The sequence below is a fragment of the Sceloporus undulatus genome, chromosome 7 (assembly GCF_019175285.1).
Source record: "Sceloporus undulatus isolate JIND9_A2432 ecotype Alabama chromosome 7, SceUnd_v1.1, whole genome shotgun sequence".
Taxonomy (NCBI): Eukaryota; Metazoa; Chordata; class Lepidosauria; order Squamata; family Phrynosomatidae; genus Sceloporus; species Sceloporus undulatus.
In genome coordinates, this window is record NC_056528.1 from 13,920,610 (window position 1) to 13,940,097 (window position 19,488).

Here is a 19,488-nt window from a genome sequence, read left to right on the forward strand (position 1 = left end):
CTAACTCTATGATTTAGTGCCCCTGGTTACCCACTTGGCTGAGTAAGGATTTAAACCCTCGTCTCCTAGAGCCCTAGTCCAACACCCTAACCATGCTGGTTCCTCCCATACTTACCAGTAAGGAAAGAGCAATGCTGGTGTGTATGTACCAGAGACAGAAAACGTGGACACATAAATGTGTCCCCCAAGTTGGCATGCCTTGTTGTTCTTAGGAGCAAAGTGGTGGTGCCCTTCCCTGTTCCAGAGGAGTCTTTTTCTTTAGACATCCCACCCAGTGTTTCATCCTCTGGGCCAAGTCTTTGTAAGTCTGTTCATTTTGGTACCCTCCTTGCCCTGACCTCTTGGGTATTTTTTTTTAATGCTCCTTCGAAGAGTAGAACTAGGTTTGACAGTTGACGATTAAATTACGTGGTTTCCAGTTTTATAAAGGCTGGGATTGTGTTTCCGTGGGATTAGAGCACACTACATAATTGATAGGGGGAGTGGGGGTTGACCTGGAAATTTACACCCGGCGCAATTGATGCTTGCCAGGCCGTTCTGCTAGAGGCTGACTTGAAAGCAGGCGTCGTTTGGGTAAAATAAAGCAGCCGAGTTGGCGCTTTTTCTTTTCTTTTTCGTTTTAATTGGCCAAACAACCCTACAAAATAGGTAAAGAATAGATGGATTTGTGACCTGGGTGGAAATGTACAGCCGGTGGAGGGAAACCTGTCTCTCTACGCACCAATCCATCAAAGGTACTTGGTTGAAGCTGGAAGTATCTCAGTCTTCCTATGCTTATTTATTGTTATCGGTTGTGTGGATCAGACATGTATTGTCTAGGTAGATGATGTTTAAAAAGTAGCATCCTCTGACCACATAGTGCCATAATGTACGGGAAATTGATGGGTCTCTGCCCCAGCAAACTTGCAATCTCCATTTCAACATAGGTCACAAGGGGACAGGGGGCATGGGACCTGAAATACAGGAGGAATGGAGGAAAACAGGAGTTTCAAGGGATGAGGAGATTGCTTGAAATACTTGCAGCTTTCATTTCAAAGGACAGCAGGGAATTGAGAGGCTTTTCCAACATGGCTGTGGCTGTCAGCTTAAATCTTTCTCTAAGGCTCTCGCTCCTGTTTCCTTAGCATTCAGGGGTTAGATAGGTAGCAGTTTTTGAAGCTGCTGCTTTAAATATATTTGTCTGGTGCAGTTCTTATGGTCTTTAGGATGCCAGACTAAGCAGAGTTTGCATAACTGAGAGTAGGGGGGTGTTGGTGATAGAAGAGACTGCTGACTTTGCTTCAGCTCCTCTTTGTAGAGAAGCAGGCAGTGGGCATAATTTGGCTAACATCTGGAGAATTGCATTAGGTCTATAGATGCTGGAATCCTTTTGGTGACTTAAACATTTGCATAATATGTGTTGGTGGGTTACACTAGCCTATTTTATCCAGATGTTGTGCAAGAAGGTATTCAGTACCTTCTTGTGCAACTTTGTAAGGAAACTGTCCAGGGCAATGGTAGCTGGACAGCACTGGGATGCGGATGACCTGCACTCAGACCCAGATGACCACGTATTGGTGGAGGGGATCAAGAGAGCCCCATTGTCCAGCCAACAGTCTTTGCTTTCCTTGGCCTTCTGCGTTAACTCCCAACGTCAAATATTATTTTGGCCTAAAAGCACTCTGCCCAATTCTCCAAATAATTCAACCACAAACTGTTTTCTTTACTTGAGCTTAACTCCCTTCTTGTTCTGGACTGACATGGCTGCTTTCCTGACATTTCTTTAGAGCTGTTAATGGAGCATCTCCAGGAAATCCGAATGCTGAGGCACCAGCTTGAGGAATCCATCAAAACCAATGAACGTTTGAGGAAACAGCTGGAGCAACAGGTGTCAGATACTGTGCAAGGACAAGGTAAAGTGTAAATAGTGTGTATGTGTGTCCATTTTGAACAAGAATCCACTGAGAAAGGAGAACGATGTATACCTTCCAAAGAAGGAAAATTTCAACCCCCACAACGGATAGTGATCTGGACAGGTTTTGCCAGAATTTGAAAGATTCAATGACTGTATTCTGGTTAGGATTAACAATCAGATTTAGGCCTCCGGGTTTTATTCTGTAGACTTTATTTAAAGGAGCAATCCAAGGAGCTGTTGCAACAAGAGAGTTGTTTACTTCCAGTAGCCAGCCCTGGTTAATAGTTTGCATTTAAACCTCCAGAATTACAACATTTCCAGTCCTATGGCTCTTGTCATCTTGACTAAAATATGTGAAACCAGGGAGGTCCCATCATATATAATAGCCTCCATGTTATTCCTTTTCTCTCTACTGGCTCCCCAACACACAGACACACACACACACACACGCTGCAGCAATACATTTGGTAAAAGTAACAGAAAGACGGATGGGAAAGGTGCCGAGATAATATACACCTCCTGCATTAACAGATGTCCTCCCCCCCTCCACACATACACACATTTTTATGAAGCCATAAAAGTGCTGGAAAGGTTTCAGGTGTGGCCATTTCGCGAGAACAGGATGCCTTTCCAGCTGCGTGTAAATACTTCACGAACAGAATCAGGGGCATTTATGGGTACTTTTCCATCAGTGTAAATTACTCCTGGGAGTAGCTGCCATTTCCCAATAGCACCCCTTTTAAGCAACAAAATGGATGGTTGGTTGATGCAAACAGGTTGCCAACTTTTGAACTGCAGGATTAAAGGAGGAAGAGGAAGCTAGTTCATTCCCATGCCCTCTAAGGGGTCCTTCTGTTGTGGGAAGGCTTACCTTGGAAGTCATTCCTTGGAAAAAAAACACTGCCTAAAGAATTCAGCACCCATTCTGCCAGTTAGTTTCCACACACAAAAGTGTTGGTTATGGCCTATAAGATTCAGTTCTGGGTTGTCTGAAGGACTCTATATCCCTATAGAAACCTGCCCATTTCTTGAGATCTGGGGAGGCCCTTCTCTTTGTCCCACCATCCCAACAGGTACATCTGGTGGAAACACAGGAGAGGGCTTTCTCAGTGGTTGCTCCCAAACATTGGTCTTATGCAGAACTGTCAGCTGGTTGTGGCTGGATGGACAAATAGCAAGGTGTTGATTCCTAATTACTGCCCTTCTACATCTTTACAACCCAAAGTACTGTGGAGAAATTATCTATGGATACAGCTGTAGAACTGACAACTTGCTTGATAAACGTCACTGCGATCACCATGGCTCCTGTTTATTGCTTCCCAACTGTTGCGTCTGTACTTCTTGTTTCATTTGGAGCTTTAAAAAAAGCAGCTAGGAGCCCAGGCAGAAGACCTTGTCAGAGGACTGGACAACATCCTGTTACCTTTATACCTATATTGTCTTTATACCTATCCCTGGAAGTCCTTGTTCTCATATGCCTACTGATCTACTTCTAGCTGATGTAGAAGAACCAGAAATGGTCTTCTCCCTGTTCCATTGGGAGGCAAGGTGTAAAGCCCTGTTGGTGGGGAACCCACAACTGAGAAGTCATCTTCCAATCTCAGGTCCACCAAGATGCCCCATTTTCCAAGTCTCACATAAGGACCAGAGGATGGAGGGCTTGTACAATGGCAATATTGTCTTGTTTGAAAAATCCACCTACACCCTGAGGGCAGGACTTGCTAGCGACCATAAACTCTTTTAAAGTGTTATCCTTCCTATCTTTTGGATTTCATACTCTCATAGCCCCCAGCCAACTCTTTCAATAGCAAAAAGGTATGGGGGAGCAGTGGTCTGAAATGTCTGGAGGGTCAAAGGTTCCCTACTCCTCCCTTGCAAAGTCTGTTTGCCCGGCTAATGTAATCCCACTTGAGTGGAGAAGTCCGGAGCACAACAGAAATGTCCTTCTTTTAAAATGTGATAATTTACTGGGGTGCTGAAAATGACTGCAAATCTGTCTCCGCACAATCTCTGGCAAGAGGGCCAAGATAAGTGTGCCAGTGTCTGCACCCAGCCGCTATTATCTGCCAGGGATAATTTGCAATTTTGCTGATATTGGCCCAGCGTCACAAGTGTTGTTGGGGCAGCTTGCTCAGAGCCCACCTGAATTACCTTTTGGCTCTGTTGTGATGATAACCTTCAAAATATATAGGGGATAAATAGCCTTCGTAGCATGTCTGTTCCTCCCCACCTACCCCGCCTGCATTGTTTGAATTGTTCTTGTCTGGAAAAGTTTAATCTTTACTGACCTGGAGATGGTTCATAAATCATTTTTATGTATATATTTATAGGTTCTGCAAACGTTTGTATCTGTAGCTCAGAGCAACATAATTCCCTGACTTCTGAAATTCATTTCCTGAGAGAACAAAATCAGGTTCTGAATGTAATGCTGGCGAAAGGATCTCGAGGTAAGATAAACGGGATGCGAGAGAGAAGGAATACTATATGAAGCAGTCCTACCCTTTTTAAAGCATTTTCTACCATATTTGAAGGCAGACACTGGTAGGGCAATATTTACATTATGAACTTGATGTCACGCTTGGGAGACAATATTTTGTACGTTTTGGTTGATCATTGGGCTGTCTTTTAGGCTCTGCTTTTTAAAAACAATTCCTTTAAAATGAATGATAGTCAGTACAGGCAGAGGCAATCCCCTTTTTGGCCCTGTGGCAAGTAAAACACAGGCAATCAGATTTAAAATCCATTGGCAGCAGCCGGGTAAAAATAAAAAGAAAGTTCTTCTCCTTGCAGACAAACAAAAGGAAAACGAAAAGTTGCGCGAATCTCTTTCGAAGAAACACCTGGCTGTGGAGCAGCTTCACGCGGAGTGCGAGCGCCTCAAGAAGGAGAACGAGAAGCTCCAAAAAGAAGCCAGGAAGCGGGAGGAAGAAAATGGTTGTCTGACAAATGAAGTTTACAGCATTCGAAATGAATTGAATAGGTATTAACCTGTAACTTCATTTCAGCCCTAAAGCTAAAGCAGAGGTGTCATCCTGGCCCAACCACACAAGATTATTTTTGGGCATCAGAACGAGAAGCTGGAAGTGTTTGTTGGCTTCCAAAACTACCCAAACACACATACACAAAACAGGACATGGCTGGTTTTCTGGTAGATTTGCAATCTGTTTAAACGTTGCTACTACTGGAGACTCAACAGAAAGGCAATTGTATGTTTTTATGCCCCAAATGGGGGCAATCCTCACAGCTGAAAGAGCAGCTCCAAAATTGCATTCATTTTTGGAAGGCTGGGGGTCCTTGGGACCCACAAAATGGCCTGGGGAGGGACTCGTCTTCCACATAGGCTTCACATTGCCCACCCCTGCTTTAAAGTAGTGTCATTCAGGCTAAATGTTGTGGGATGGGAACTAAAATTAGTCCTAATGATGCAAAAGGGATTCTCACATTGGCTGGCGACATCAGTGTTTTAGCAACTGTGTGTTTGTGTCAGCTTTGTTGCTGGTCACCTTGCGTTCTGGAGGGTGAGGGTTAGGGTTAGTGTGGTCCGGCTTGACTTCTCTTTGTGCATCTGGATGATGGGTTTATCTGTGTGAGGCTGATTCACATCAGAGACCCTTCTCCAGTGCAGCAATTGCACCCTGGCTCCTTCCAGTCCTCTGGTGTTATATTTTCCTAGGCTTTTCACAGTTACAAGAATGATGTCAGTTGGTGTTGTCATATCCAAAAATCTCCCACTGCTCAGTTCAATGGTGGTGGGGCTTGTTGCAGGTTGCAAATGGAGCTGAACACCAAGCAGCGCGAGCTCTTGGAGAATGACGACTTGCTGCATTCATTACGGCTGGAGCTCAGGGTCTATGAGAAGCTGGACAATGTGATCAGAAGTCAAAAAGGTACGAAGTGAGGCAGTCGTCTCTTGTTTTCTTCCCCGCTTTCAACCTGTGGGTATAGGTGGGGGGGGGGGGGCACAATGAGGGCTTTCTCCCTCTCTGATAAGAATTGTTCCTACCCACCATAAAATTTTCTCCCGGTCCCAAAATTTCTAGCACTGCAGTAATTTAAACATTCAGTCACACATTTAGAAATGCCATTTAGGCACCCATAGAAAAGGGGCCGGGAAAGCGACTAAGGGAATGACAACCCAGAAAACAGAAGAAATCTATGAATGATTTTTGAGGTCTCGGCAGTGAGGGGCAGAATTTTTTATTGGGGGGACAGACCCTCATTTTGGCTGCCCCCATAGCCAGGGTTGTGTAGTGGTTTGAGAGCTGGAGGTCAAGATTGAAGCCCTTCTCAGTCATGGAGAACCACTGGATGATCTTGGGCAAGTCACACTCTCTCAACCTCAGAGGAGGGCCATGGCAAACCCCCTCTGAACAAATTCTGCCTTAGGATTGCCATAAGTCAGAACTGACTTGAAGGCACACAACAACGCAGCTACACCCTGTGTGTGTTAATGTTTGTACTTTTTCAGTAGTAAAGTGTTTTTAAATGACTGTAATCCGCCTTGAATCCCATGCTGGGAGGAAGGTGGGATATAAATAAAATAAAAGCAGGCTCTTGATGTTTTCGGTCGGAAGACTGACCTTAAAATCGCTGGGGAAAATGGTAGCAGAAGTGTTGGGGGGAAAGCTATGATGGAGATGCAGACAAGCAGAAAGAGGTGACTTGAGCTTTTAAATATTCCTTTGAGCAGGTTATGCCTTTGAAGACGCTGCCATTTGGCTTGTGTGTGGCCTCCTGCGTGTTTCACAAAGGAGCCCAAAAGGGAGCACTTTATTTATAGCTTTAAATACGGCGTTATTAGTTGGTCGAGTTGAAAGGCAGAGATCTTGCCCAAAGCAAATTTCACAGCAGAGAACCGGAGCTAGATTTCCTACAGCCCACCCAAGGTTGCTCAGCACCCCATGCTGACGGACTCAGAGCCGAGCCAAGAAGTGAAGCAGCAGAGAGGGAAAAATTCTTCCCAGACAGTAATGCTCAGCGTCTTAACCTGAGCTCATCACCACATCAAAACAAAACAACCCCCCCAGCATCTTTCTCACAATTTCTTGATTTCTGTGTTTAACGTCTAGGCTCCTAATGATGCAGCTGTTTTCATTTTCAACTGAGGTGGGCTTGGTCTGCTCCTCAGGCTATATGGGGACACTTCCCCAGATGTTTTGAGTGCCTCCGTCCCTTCAGATCCCAAGGACCATCTTTTTGCTGGCCAAAAATAAGGTGAATTGCCTCCTCTGGAAGTCTGTGGGGGAGACAATTCAACTTTTAAACCAGTCCTCCTGTACTCTTTAAAATTCTAATTGTGGATTTCTGCATTCTTCTTCTGCTTGCCTTCTTTCCTTCTCTTTCTCTTTCCTTCCTTCCTCCTCTCTCCCCCTTCTTCTCTCCACTCCTTTTCCTTCCTCTCTTTCATTTTGACATTTTCTTTCCCTCCTTTCTTCCTTCCTTCCTTCCTCCCTTCCTTCCTTCCTGGAATTCTCTCCAGCTTGCAGAAGGTCCAAGGGCAAACATTAAAAATGAAATTGGCCCTCGGAGTGACCATAGATGCCCACCTCTGATTTGCAGGATAATTCCAATTTTATTTTAGCTACCGTCATATAATTTACTGTATTCCTTTCTTTCCTTTCCAAGCCATGTTTCCAAATGTATAAATCTTCTTTCCATTCCCATCTCTTAATATACATAATTTTGCCTTGGGTATGCAACATTAGTTTTTATGGACAAAGTGAAAAATAATTTTTTGGCTCTTATTAAATCTTTGGAGAGTAAAAGCAATTAAAGCTCAGAGGCTTGTTTTTCCCCCCCACTTCCCTCCCTTCCTTTCCTTTAATCATTCTCTACCTACTGTTTGTCGTTTGCTCTCAGTATCTGACTCGAAAGCACTCATTCAGCATTTTGATAATGGCTGTTTTAATTGTTCGCAATGGTGATTAAAAAGAGAAAAATCCTAACCCTCCTCAGATAGCAGCCGCGACAGAGCCGACGAATGCCGGAAAGACCAAAACCACCCGCTTGACTTGCACGATCTCTTGACCGAAATACAGAATTTGAGAGCACAGCTTGAAATAAGCATCAAGGCAAACAAGATATTGCATGACAAACTGGAAGAGCAGTTTTCAAGCGGGAAGAGGGCGATCGGCAGTTTGGGGTCAACCGTGAATATCAGCTACCTTTTCAAGCAGGAATCACAGCATTACGCCGGAATAAACGGTACGGAGCACTGAATGGTCAGACTCACACATCTGGCGGTTCAAAGAGGACTACAGCTTTGGAGACCAGGGTTCGATTCCCTCCTTGGCCATGAAACCCACTGGGTGACCTTGGCCAAGTCACACTCTTTCAGCATCAGAGGGAGGCAAAGGCAAACCTCGTCTGAACAAATATTGCCAGGAAAACACCATGCTAGGTTTGCCTTGAGGTCACCATAAGTTGGAAATGGCTTGAAGGCACACAACAATAAATGGGTAGTGGAGGCACCAATGAAAACAAAAGCAACGTAAGTTCTCTCACATCCCTTCTGGCAAAAGCTAGCCTGCCTGGGGTGCATGTGGCGTAGAGGGCTGGGATTTCTAAAAGAATTGGTGAAGAGCCATAAGTTGGAAACAATTTGAAGGCATGCAACAACAACAGTTAGTTTTCACATTCACCTTGTGGGTTTCCATGGCTGAGAGGGGTTTTGAACCCTGATTTCCAGAGTTGTAGTCCAGCATCCAAACCACTATGTCACACTGGCACACTGTCTCATATATATGGGTGCGTATAGAGATAGAGATATCAGCAATTGTATAGGATGGATTAGAAGCCCGGTACAGGAGTAGGGTGTCTTCAGTTGTAATGGAGATGGTGGAACACTTTGAATGGGATATTGCTGAATGCTCAAAAGCTCTGAAAAGGGAGAAAATGATGGGGAGTTAAATAGGAATAAACCACACAAAAGCCCAAATGACTTTGCGGGGGGCAATTTTTGCAAAAACTCCAGGGGTGGGGATTTGTCTAGTGCTAACCTAGACTGTGCAATTCAGCATTTCAAATTTGGGATGTTATTCTGAACTCAAGACCAGACTTGGGCACGAAATGTTAAGCCAGGGTGGGTGCTGGAGGTCCATTTCTGGCACCTTTTTATCCTTAAGGGGTTGGACTGGCAGAGCCAGAAGCAACTGGAAGGGATGCTTTGGGTGGCTGGAAGTCACTTGGTCCCTTTTAAATGTCTTTCGTGCTGCTTCTGGCAGCTGGGTGCGGAAGAGCGTTGAAAGGCCAAACTAGTCCATCAGGAGTCTATTTTTGGCTGGAAGAAGAGGTTTGTGGGTTGCTCTTCTTATCAGTGGGGAAGACTTGTTGTCTGAGCATCACTGGGTGTGATGGCAGAAATCATAGGTTAAATTTCTGCCCAACTTTGCTTAGCTAAATAGTTTGTTGGATGCACCAGTGCTCGCTACAGGCGGCTGCACTTCGCTCAGGAGCGATCAATATGTGCTTAAGACAGTCTGTGAATAAATCAGTGGAATAAATTCAGTGCCCTAGAGGACTACTTTGCCCCCCTCTCTTATTATTTGCATCGCTCTTAACTGGAGGCCTCCAGCTCCAGCAGTTGAAAGCCAGAAGGAGGGAGGCAGACGTGTCACATGCCAGGCAGATCTAACATCCCAGAGCATTGTAATGCTCCAGAACAGTGAGTGGCCCTTAGCGCAAAACACTGGAGGAGAAATAGACAATTCAGTTGGGTTAAACTTGTACTTTTGACCTTGCTGAGTAAAGCTGAAGCAAACACAGACAGATTGCATTGGGCTATTATGTGCCAAGAAGCAAGAGCTGTGAAGTTTGGCCTTTGTTGCAAATTTGGGGGTGTACGGTGAAGGTTGCTTTTCCTTTGCAATAAGAAATGGGTAATTTGCATCACTGAAAAACAGATCCCCCCCTCTTTTTTGCTTGTGAAAGTTTGTTTGAATTTTTCTAAGGTTGGCTTGTACTTATTTCTGCATTGCATTATTACACTCCAGGATTGGAACAGTTCGCATGTTTTGCTGAAAGACTGTTTTGACAATTGATTTGTTGTCCTTTGAAATTATGATAATTGGGTTTTATGCGTTGCTGTTGGTTGCTTTCAGCGAGGAGCGGATGTGGAGGCAGGCTGCAAGTCAATACGATGATGAAAATAAAGAAGAAAAAAAGCCTCTTTGGCGGTACTCAGTTAACCCACCAAGTGACTGGCTGCCATTTTGCAAAATCCCTGTGATGAATTCCACAGGCCTTTAAGGCTTCCCCTGCGTAAGCCTTAAAGGCATGATCCAATTACAGTTACATGTATATATAAGTGTAAGAGGCATTCCAAAGACAATCTTCCCACTGTATCCCTCTGCTTTTTTAACTATGTAGAATTGAAGTTTCCCACGGCAGACAGCAATGTCCTTGAATTGCAGCAGAGGTATGGAGGCTCCAAAGCGACCTTCAAAGCAGGTAGGACAAAAAACACTGAGTTTAGGAACTTTGTTTTTGAGCAGGGGTGGACAACATACCTCCCATGAACTACATGCAACCCTCCCATTTATTTTTTTCTTTTGGGTGGGGCTGCTTTTTGGACAATTTCTTTCCCCAAACAGACCAAAAGCTGCCAAAATCACCTGAAAATGCAGATGTTCACTGCCTCTAATCCTGAAGGCATAGGATTTTCACGCTTTCAAGTCATTTCTGGTTTCTGGCAACTCTGAGGCTAACCTCCCTTGGGATTTTCTTGGGAAGATTTGTTCAGAAGGGGCTTTGTCCTTGCCTTCCTTTGAGGCTGAGACATAGGTCTTGCCCAAGATCACCCGGAGGTTTCCGTGGCCCAGTAGCAGTTTGAACCCTGGTCTCCCCAGGCTTCCAAGCCAACTCACAAACCACTACAGCATGGTGGCTCTCAAATGTAAAGTAGCATATAATATTAGATTTCTTTTTGGGAACCAGACACAAAGAGCAAGCAGCCTTGCTTAGAGTCATGAGAGAGTACTGAAGATACAGTATATGGGAAGACTAGGTACATGCAGAGGAGCCAAAAGGGTGATCTGAGAAATGGGATGATGCTCTTATGTAAATGCTGCTTAGATTTGTGGAAGGAGACTAGACGTTCTGCTCTTATGCCTCAGACGCAGAGCTTACTCTGGGTGGTTTGGATGGCTCCGCTCATTGCAGCCTGTCGGCTGGCAAGTCCCGCGACCCTTCCTCCTTTCCCCGTCACTGCTTCTGGGCGGACAAAAACGGCCGCCACGTCCTCGGCTTGGTTGAAGATTACAACTCATTACGGAAGCTGGTCTCGGAAGGGCGGAAGCTATTGTCGGAACTGGAACTCCCTCTGAAAGAAGCCTCGCTCCAGGAGCCGGAAATGACGGTAAAGGACGTAGTCGCGAGCATGAATTGTCCAAATCATTCCTTGTCAGAGGGGCAGCAGGGAAAGCGTCATTTAAAAAATTGATTTCTCTGAGCTGATTGATCAAAATTAACAGCATCCAGAAGCAGAGGAGTGTTGGTGAACTTAGGAAAAACTCCCTGGAGTGTCAGAATTCTCTGCAAGTCTCCTGACTTTGGGTCAGACGTCTGAGCATCAGCAGTCTCCATCCAAGACACATTGTGGGCTACAGCATCACTTCTTGTTGTGTGCCTTCAAGTAATTATGGTGTCCCGAAGATAAATCTGTCATGGGGGTTCTCTTGGCATGATTTGTCCAGAATAGTTTTGCCATGACTTTCTTTGGAAGTGAGCATGACTTGCACAAGGTCCCCCAGCGGGTTTCCGTGGAAAATCAAATCTTGGTCTCCAGAGTCCTTGTGCAACACTCAAAACACAATGCCAGCAGTCCTCCAAATGTGCAAAAATGCCACAAACCAAAACAATAACAATCCTCCTTCCCACCTAGAAGGGGCCCAAAGCAATTCATGCTCTCTCAGCCTCACTGGAAGACCATGGCAAACCCCCTCTGAACAAATCTTGTCAAGAAAACCCATACTAGAGTCATCATAACCTGGAGTCAGCTTGAAGACACATAACAGCAAGGTACATGATAGTAACATAACTGTTTCAGTTTCCATTCTGCACCTTTTTGGGGAAGAACAGGGCACTTATATTGGCATTAAAAACTGACATCCCCTCCACCCGCCCTGCCCACATCCATCCTCAATTTCCCCTCATTCTTATTCCCTCTCTTTTGCGGCCTCCCCATTCTTCATGTTGGCAGCTGCTTCCATTTGTTTCCTCATCTGTCTGCAGAAGAAAACATTTTGCCTTGGCCTCTGATAGTTAGCTTGCCATTAAACGGCGCAGTTTTAAAGGGCCTGCTAAGGGAGAAACATCTATATTGCCTAAATTAATGTCGGGAGTCATTTGACTTTCAAATCGCACGCCACAAAATGCAAATCGGCAAAGGGAAAAGTCTTTGCTGAGTGGCCTGGCTAGTGCAGTGAACACAACCCGTTATTAATTGCTATTATTGATTAGGCTCGGCCCCAATTCCCCCCCCGCCATCGCCCGCCCCTGTACTTGAATAATACATAATTCAGCTGCCTTTTAAACCCAACAAATTAAGTTTGCCAGACACACAATATACTCACACATCAACCTGGAGTTCAGATTCGTCGCAAATGGGATTTATGCCATCAATTAAAGCTTACTTTTTAAAATAGCCTTTTATGGCTAGAATAACCAAACTTGTTTCCTCTTAACTCATGTTGTTGTCTTGTAAAAACCCTGCTATGTTTGATTCCGTACCAGGCATCCCTGGGCAGGATTCCCACCGCCTTCTGCACAATCCGGCATAATTTGGATGAAGCTGCCTGCCTCTTGAAGCTCCTCTGGAGAGTCTCCTTGCCAATGAAGGTTGTCCACAATGCCGCTTATTCACTTCAGGTACATTCGGGGGAAAAGGGTGCCTCTGTAGTAACATCCAATGAGTCAAAGGTGGCTGGGAAGAAGTTAAAGCCTTCGCTGTAAGCCAAAAGGCCAGAGTCAGATGATTTAACCATTTTGGACTGCCCAATCCTTCCTACACAGAGAGAATAGACTGCATCTCCCTGCCCTTGTTGGACTCTCCCCTGGCAGGGCAGTTAAAGTGGTGTCAAACTGGATTAGTTCTGCAGTGTGTTTTGGCTCTCAAGAGAGTAGACCCCATTGAATGAATGGCATTTGTATAAGTGTTGACTCAGCCATCCCTCAGTTGTGGATTTCTTCTAGTTGGGAACTGACCGACTGGATTCAAGCCAACATTTTACTGAATGGATGCTGTGTTGTCTCTATTGCTGTGCTTTGAAATTTAATTACATTTTGGTATTTCAAGTGCTTTGTCTTTACCACCTTCAACTCCTTTCCCTCCTTTTGGCCATTGTAAACTGTTCTGAATCCTGTTTCAGGTGGCAGGCACGATATAAACCCAATATGGAATTCACTGCAATTTCTGGGTGCCCACAGCGGTGGTTTGATTGTTGGCAACTCATCTGAGTAAACGGATTCTCCTCCTTGTGCCGCAGGATGAAGCCATGCGAGCTGAGTTACACAGACTCCGTCGGAAACTGGCCGAGCAGGAAAAGAAGCTGCACAGCACCGTCAAACGCTTGCACTCCACCAACCAACTGAAAGAAAACATGGAGAGAATTATCATCGATCAGCGTGAGTGAGCTTCACCTCTTTCTCCCCCCCTCTCTCTTTCTCTCTTTCCCCCATTTTGTACTCCAGAGGTACGTTTCTGCAGCTGGAAGCTCTGTGACTCTCTGGCCCCACTGCAGAAATGGATTGGCATTTTTCAGTCTGTGTGCAAGGCCTAGATCTGCAAGACCTAACCTAAAGCCTTTCCTTTATATCCTTAGTTTAGACCCACAGTTCCATCTTTCACATTTCCATTTATCGTTCATCTAGCTCAGCGATTTTGGAACTGTCTGATGTGAGGACCAGCTGGGTTTCTTTCCATTGACCCTAAGAAATTGGTGCTGATTTGAAGGCACATCATAACAAGAATATTATCCCATGATATGAGGGTAAGGAGCAGGCTCCTACTTCCAATAATGGATCCATCCAGTCCTACATCTTGTTCCCAGCACTGGTAAATCATACAATATGGGAACCTTCCTCCCTTCTTCCAAGAAGACAGTGAAGGCAATAGATTGTCCAGGTTCACTGTTTTCAGTTAGCTGCCTACCCCAAGTTCAGGATTGGCAGAGCTGTAACATTTCCTCCTAGGTGGGAGGACAGGGAGTATATGCATGGCAGGGCAGGGAGGAAGAATTGCCATAAAGTATGATGGAGAATTTCTCTCCCCTTTCCCTTTTCGAAAGGGAAACAGTATCTTAGTCTTTTCTTGGTTAGGAGGAGATGTTCACTTCTTGACTAAAGTCTATGCTAGCTCAGTGAGCTGGTCCAGTGTGCAATTACATGCTAAAGCATAATTAATCCAGCCCTGAAAATGCCAGATTAACTCCATTTCTTCGCCCCTCACTTTCTCTGGAAGATGCAGGAAATGGACCTGCGTAAATGTCACAAGTTGCTCACGCCGCCAGATGAAGCAGGACGGTGCTTTTGATTTCAATTATGAGATCCCAGGCCCTCGCAAGTATACATTTTTAAAAGGTTAACATGCATCCTTTTTATCCCCCCCCCCCCCCCCCGCTCCCGGCTCATCGTTTAGAGCAACCGCTTCTCCACTGACAAATGGCACCAAAACTGTGTCGCTGGTTAGCTCTGTCCTTGCAGAGCTTTTTTGCAAAGATAATTTCGTACTGCCTTTCCTAAAGTTCTAGGTTTTTCACTTGCAAAAGATTGGCTCTTTTCCCTAGTTAGGGAATTCCTTAGCTGGCTTGTTCAGCCATAGGAACTCCTCACATTGTTCACCATCCATATAACCTAGAATAAGTCATCTACATGGCAAGTACACAACCAAGTGATTGCAGATTCTGAGGGACCCTTTCACAGCACTCAGTTATAGCACTTCGATTCCACTTTAATTGCCACGTTTCCATCCTGTGGAATTAGGGGATTTGCACCTTGCGGAGGGGCATTTTGAATTCTCGTGCCTCTAACCAAACTACAAGTCCCAGAATTCAAGAAGATGCAGCCGTGGCAGTTAAAGTGGAACCATTGCACCATAATTGTGTAGTGTGAAAAGACCCCTGGGATTTGCAGTTTAGGGTACTTTGAATTCTCAGCCAGAGAGTTCTAGTGCCTCACCAAGCTACAAACCCCAGGATTTCAAAGGATGCAGTTAAAGCAGAACCATAGCACTGCAATTGCATAGTGTGAATGGACCCTTAGATGGAAGGACCCTGGCAATGGCCATCCTATGGCCATGTCTCACATTTCCCCCCTTACTTCCCAGTCTTCCTTTCTCTGCTAAGCGTTTTCTGGAGGTTTCACTCAAATGTAGAATTAAACTAATAAACAGAAGATAATCCCTTCTGTGTTAACTCTGAATATTTCTGTCGGCTGGTGGTGAGGAAATAGTAGAAGACAATGGATGTAGTGTATCAACAGTGGCATTTATTAGCTGAGTGCACTCACCTACGCAAGACGCCCCCGACGTAATTTGCTCTAAAATCGCTTTTGATTATGGGGATTACAGATGTCACTACCTTTAAGCTTTTAGAGCTACTTTGTTGGTGGGGTGGCGGAAATGGAAGTGCAGATCACACAGCGTCACAGACACCTTGGCACAAAGCACAGGAGCACCACCAGGGAGAACCCTGCTAACAAGATCCTGTATAAAGTTAGCAGAGTCAAGCTCCATCTTACTTACATTCATGGAGGCCCTTCTGGTCATGGAGATGCTGGTGGTGGGACTCCGTCCAGACACTCTTGTGTGATGGGAAAATAGCAGAGTGGAGTTCTGTCTGGCAAAGCTTTAGGATCTGCCAGATCCAGCTGGGATGTCAACCTTGATCATCCCTTGCCATCGCTGCACAGCTCTGCAAAAACTGTCTCATAGTGTACCAACAGGGTTCCAGACACAGTTTTAAACTCACTTATATGAGATGAAGGATGCGTCTACACTGTAGAAATAATGCAGTCTGGCACCGCTTTACTTGTTGTAGCTCCGTCCTACAGAATCCTGGGATTTGTAGTTTAGTGAGGTACCTGCACTCTTTGGCAGAGAAGGCTAAAGACCTTGTGAAACGACAAACCCCAGGATTGCTTAGGATGGAGCTACAACAAGTAAAGTGCATGCTTCTCTACAGCATACATGCATCTTGCTGGATTTAACGGGCCTTCACATCCAAGGACCACACATTGAATATGCAACATAGAAAACAGAGCACAGCCTCCCCAGGTTGAGGATGAGGCTGATCTTATAATAAGCCTCTGCCACAGGTGAGAGCCCATTGAAAAGAAGAGCTCCTGCGTGCCGGCTCAACCGCCCTCCGTATTTTCTCTTTGCAGTGGCTTTAACTCACGATGTTTTAAAGAAGGCACGCGGCAACTTGGAAGTAAGTAAAAATCACCCTGTCCATTAATTAGCCCTAGTTAGCTGGCTCCCTTTTCCTCCTGCCTGTTCCCTGTTCATTTATATGAGCCACATAAAATGCCTTGCTAATAATATACTTGTGTGTGCTTCACAACCTGTAGCTCAGCCTCCCACCCGCTTGAACGCGCCATACCTTTTGTTTAATGTTGGCGCTGCATGTTCTGGTCGGATCTAATGGTCCAGCTTTAATTTTTATAGGTTGTGATGAACCACACGTCCTTTGGTAGGGCAAGAAGGAAGCAGAGGTCCCTTCCAAACTCAGTTCAGCTTCTCTCTCGCCTCCAGATTATGATTGCTTGTACTTAAAGTGTACTCTTCCACTGAGCACTAGTGTTTCCCATCAGTAACTGAAGGATGGGCAACTCTGGCGTGGGTCATTTTTGTCCCCCATGGTATTGGTTTTGATTTTATCCCCATTTTTCATTTACTTAAAAATATTCATAGAGACTCATGAGGTCTGAATAAGACCAAATTTTGGGCTCATTTTTCCCAGCTTGGGGAACTTGAAGGTATTTTATTTTTTGGCAGATCTTTAGGAGGCCACAAAACGAGGGTTAGGAGCTTCCCTTTCTCCCATGCCAACCTTGGTTGAAAGTCCACCAATGCCAGTCTTTAGTGGTAGGGGTCATTCCTGTTAATGTCCGATGTTGCTTTCTTCTCTAGCTCCAGCCAGCTGAAAACACACCATCGGCCTTCAGCCTCAGCAAGACGAGAGTCCTGTGAAGGCCACATCTCCCCTCACAATAAAGGCCTTTTTCTTTCCTGCTGAGCCCACGCGGTCGACTGGTTCTTTCCTCCCAAAGCCTTAAAAATGTCTTGCCTTTTCAGACCAGTTGTGTTCAAAGAGTCTTTTGGGCTCAAGAGCATTCCAGAAGGGTTGGGTAACAACTCCTATCACCCCCAGCTGGCATCAGCCACTCTTTGGGATGATGAGAGCTGGAGTCCCAACACACATCTAAAGGAAGGTTGTGGTATAATGTTGTTTGGAAAAGTAGGGAAGCAGGAAAAGAGCCTTAGAAATTGGACTGGGAGGATTGTTACTATGTCAGATACAACTCCCATGCAGGATCTCAGCTTTTCCTTGGGCTTCTCCTTGATCCAAACCAACCCATGACCTTCTTGGGTTGCATTGTTCCCTCTTTGGTTTTGTTTCTGTAAAAACAAAGTGGTCAGAAGGTTTTGTTTGTTCGCTTGTTTGTTCAGTTGATCGGGTATTTATTTGCGGTACAACTTTTATTAATGTTAAAAGTCCAGAGCTCAGGAAAAATTACTTGCTTGGACTCCCAGATTCCCCTTGAAAGTGCTGCTGGCAGGGGGATTCTGATATTTGTAGTCCATGAAAGAAACCTGCCCAATCCCCAGAAATCACAAAATGGATAAAAAAAAGGGAGAAGAGGGGAAAAAAACCCCACCGTCAGTGCTACAAGATGGAAGCAAAGGTTGGGTGGAAGCAATTTCATTTAGGTACCTGGCGCCTGGTTGAGGTTGTTTTGGAAACGTAGCAAACGTTGAATAATAATATATGTTTTAAGAGTGTTGTGATTATTTGCTCCAAAGGTTTATCCGCCATCTCCCCGCTGCGGCACACAAGTTTCTAATCCAGGTCATCGCAGCAATCTGATAGCGGGCTTGGGAGACATTAAATTGAATCAAAATGTTGAATTATTTTATTCTTTTTTGCAAGACAGCTGCCAGCTCTTTTTCCCCTCCTTCTCTCCATCTATGCATTCCTCCCGTTGCTGAAGCTGTCGTCTCTTTTTCCTACTGAGCAGTATTTAAACTCGAAAGCTTTTAAATCTTCCAGGAATGAGTTGGGTCAGTGTGCCCTTGACTGGCCCAACAGGAAGGCTGTTGAATTGGAGACTCCAAAAGGGATGCTGCTTTTGGGGGAGCTCCCCTTAATGTTCCCTTGTGTGGTTCACACAGCTTTGTGTGCACTGCAGCAATGCTGATTCTCCATTTAAGCAAATAAGGGTGTGTATGTGTGTGTGTCTTACCTCTGACCCTCTTGGGTCAGACAGTAAAGTCTGGGCTCCGTGGAGATGAAACTTATCACTCTCTGATAAGATCTCCTTTCTTTTTTTATGGTCTAGAGCAGGGGTGGGCATAGTGTGGCCCATGCACCACAGTCGGCCCTTAGACCCATACTTTGTGGCCCCTGAAGCACTGCACCCAAAGCCTCTGACCCTCTCCCAGTATGATTTTGGATTAGTTTTCTTTTAGCTTTGTGAGCCAGGAAGGGGTTTTGCCTCCAGATCACATCGAACCGCTGTCCCAATGCATGAAAGCATGAAATTACATTCATTTTCATGCATTTCAAACATTCCAGGACCCTGCATTATTTCCCCAATGCTTCCTTTTTTCCTCTGCAGCCCTTCTCAAAATGGTGATAGGAAGTGACGAGAAGTCACTTCTTGATGCAATTTTGCAAGGGGTTGTAGAAGAAACACATTCGAACTTGCTGTTGGGGGAATGTGGCCCTTTGGGAGGTGGATTTGGCCCCTAGCTCCCACAGAGTTGACCATGCCTGGCCTAGAGCCTAGTCTTAGCTTGGTCTGGACAGGAAAGTATGGGCAACTATTAAGAAAGAAGGGCCTTCTCAGTGGTAGCTTCCCCTAAAATGGATGCTATACCCAGGAAACACATTCCACTGGAAACATTAAATGCAATTGCTGTAAAACATTCCTTCTTCGCTGTTCCTTCTAGGATGGAAGTGGCAGTGATTTGTTGGATTGCAACTCCCAGGAGCTTCTGGATTACAGCCAGGGGTGGGGAATGCTAGGAGTTCCAGTCCAACAACATCTAGAGGGCCACACAATTCCCGAACCTCATCTAGAAACACTTTAGAAAACTGACGGCCACTTGTTTTTACTGGGCCAATACAACAGGTTTACTGACTACAACCCTCCTGTTTTAATTTTGTTGATAGTTTTGCTATTCTGGAGAGAATGTTTTGGATAAGGGCAGGGAAGCGGTGGCTTAGTGGTTAAGGCGCCAATTCTGACGATCAAAAAATTGGAAGGTTGGCAATTCGAGGTCCAAGTGCTGCATGATGGGCTGAGCTCCTGTCATTAGTCCTAGCTTCTGCCAACCTAGCAGTTCTAAAGCATGGAAAAGTTCAAGTAGATAA

General features: G+C 45.1%; 1 protein-coding gene across 4 annotated transcripts in view; it reads left to right on the forward strand.

The window, feature by feature from the left end:
- The window catches only part of CDK5RAP2 (CDK5 regulatory subunit associated protein 2), a 63,698-nt gene extending 46,571 nt beyond the window's left edge, over positions 1–17,127 (forward strand). For 2 of the 4 annotated variants that reach the window (XM_042479021.1, XM_042479022.1), the window contains exons 29-39: positions 1,767–1,892; positions 4,225–4,341; positions 4,685–4,874; positions 5,660–5,781; positions 7,850–8,098; positions 10,262–10,342; positions 11,008–11,249; positions 12,626–12,760; positions 13,378–13,516; positions 16,274–16,320; positions 17,022–17,127. In XM_042479021.1, the coding sequence (XP_042334955.1) occupies positions 1,767–1,892; positions 4,225–4,341; positions 4,685–4,874; positions 5,660–5,781; positions 7,850–8,098; positions 10,262–10,342; positions 11,008–11,249; positions 12,626–12,760; positions 13,378–13,516; positions 16,274–16,320; positions 17,022–17,081 (1,508 nt within the window). In that variant the 3' untranslated portion in view covers positions 17,082–17,127. Of the gene's footprint in view, positions 1–1,766; positions 1,893–4,224; positions 4,342–4,684; positions 4,875–5,659; positions 5,782–7,849; positions 8,099–10,261; positions 10,343–11,007; positions 11,250–12,625; positions 12,761–13,260; positions 13,517–16,273; positions 16,321–17,021 lie in introns of those variants that run through there. The other 2 variants (XM_042479024.1, XM_042479023.1) reach the window with 2 other exon arrangements.
- Positions 17,128–19,488: the final 2,361 nt, after the last annotated feature.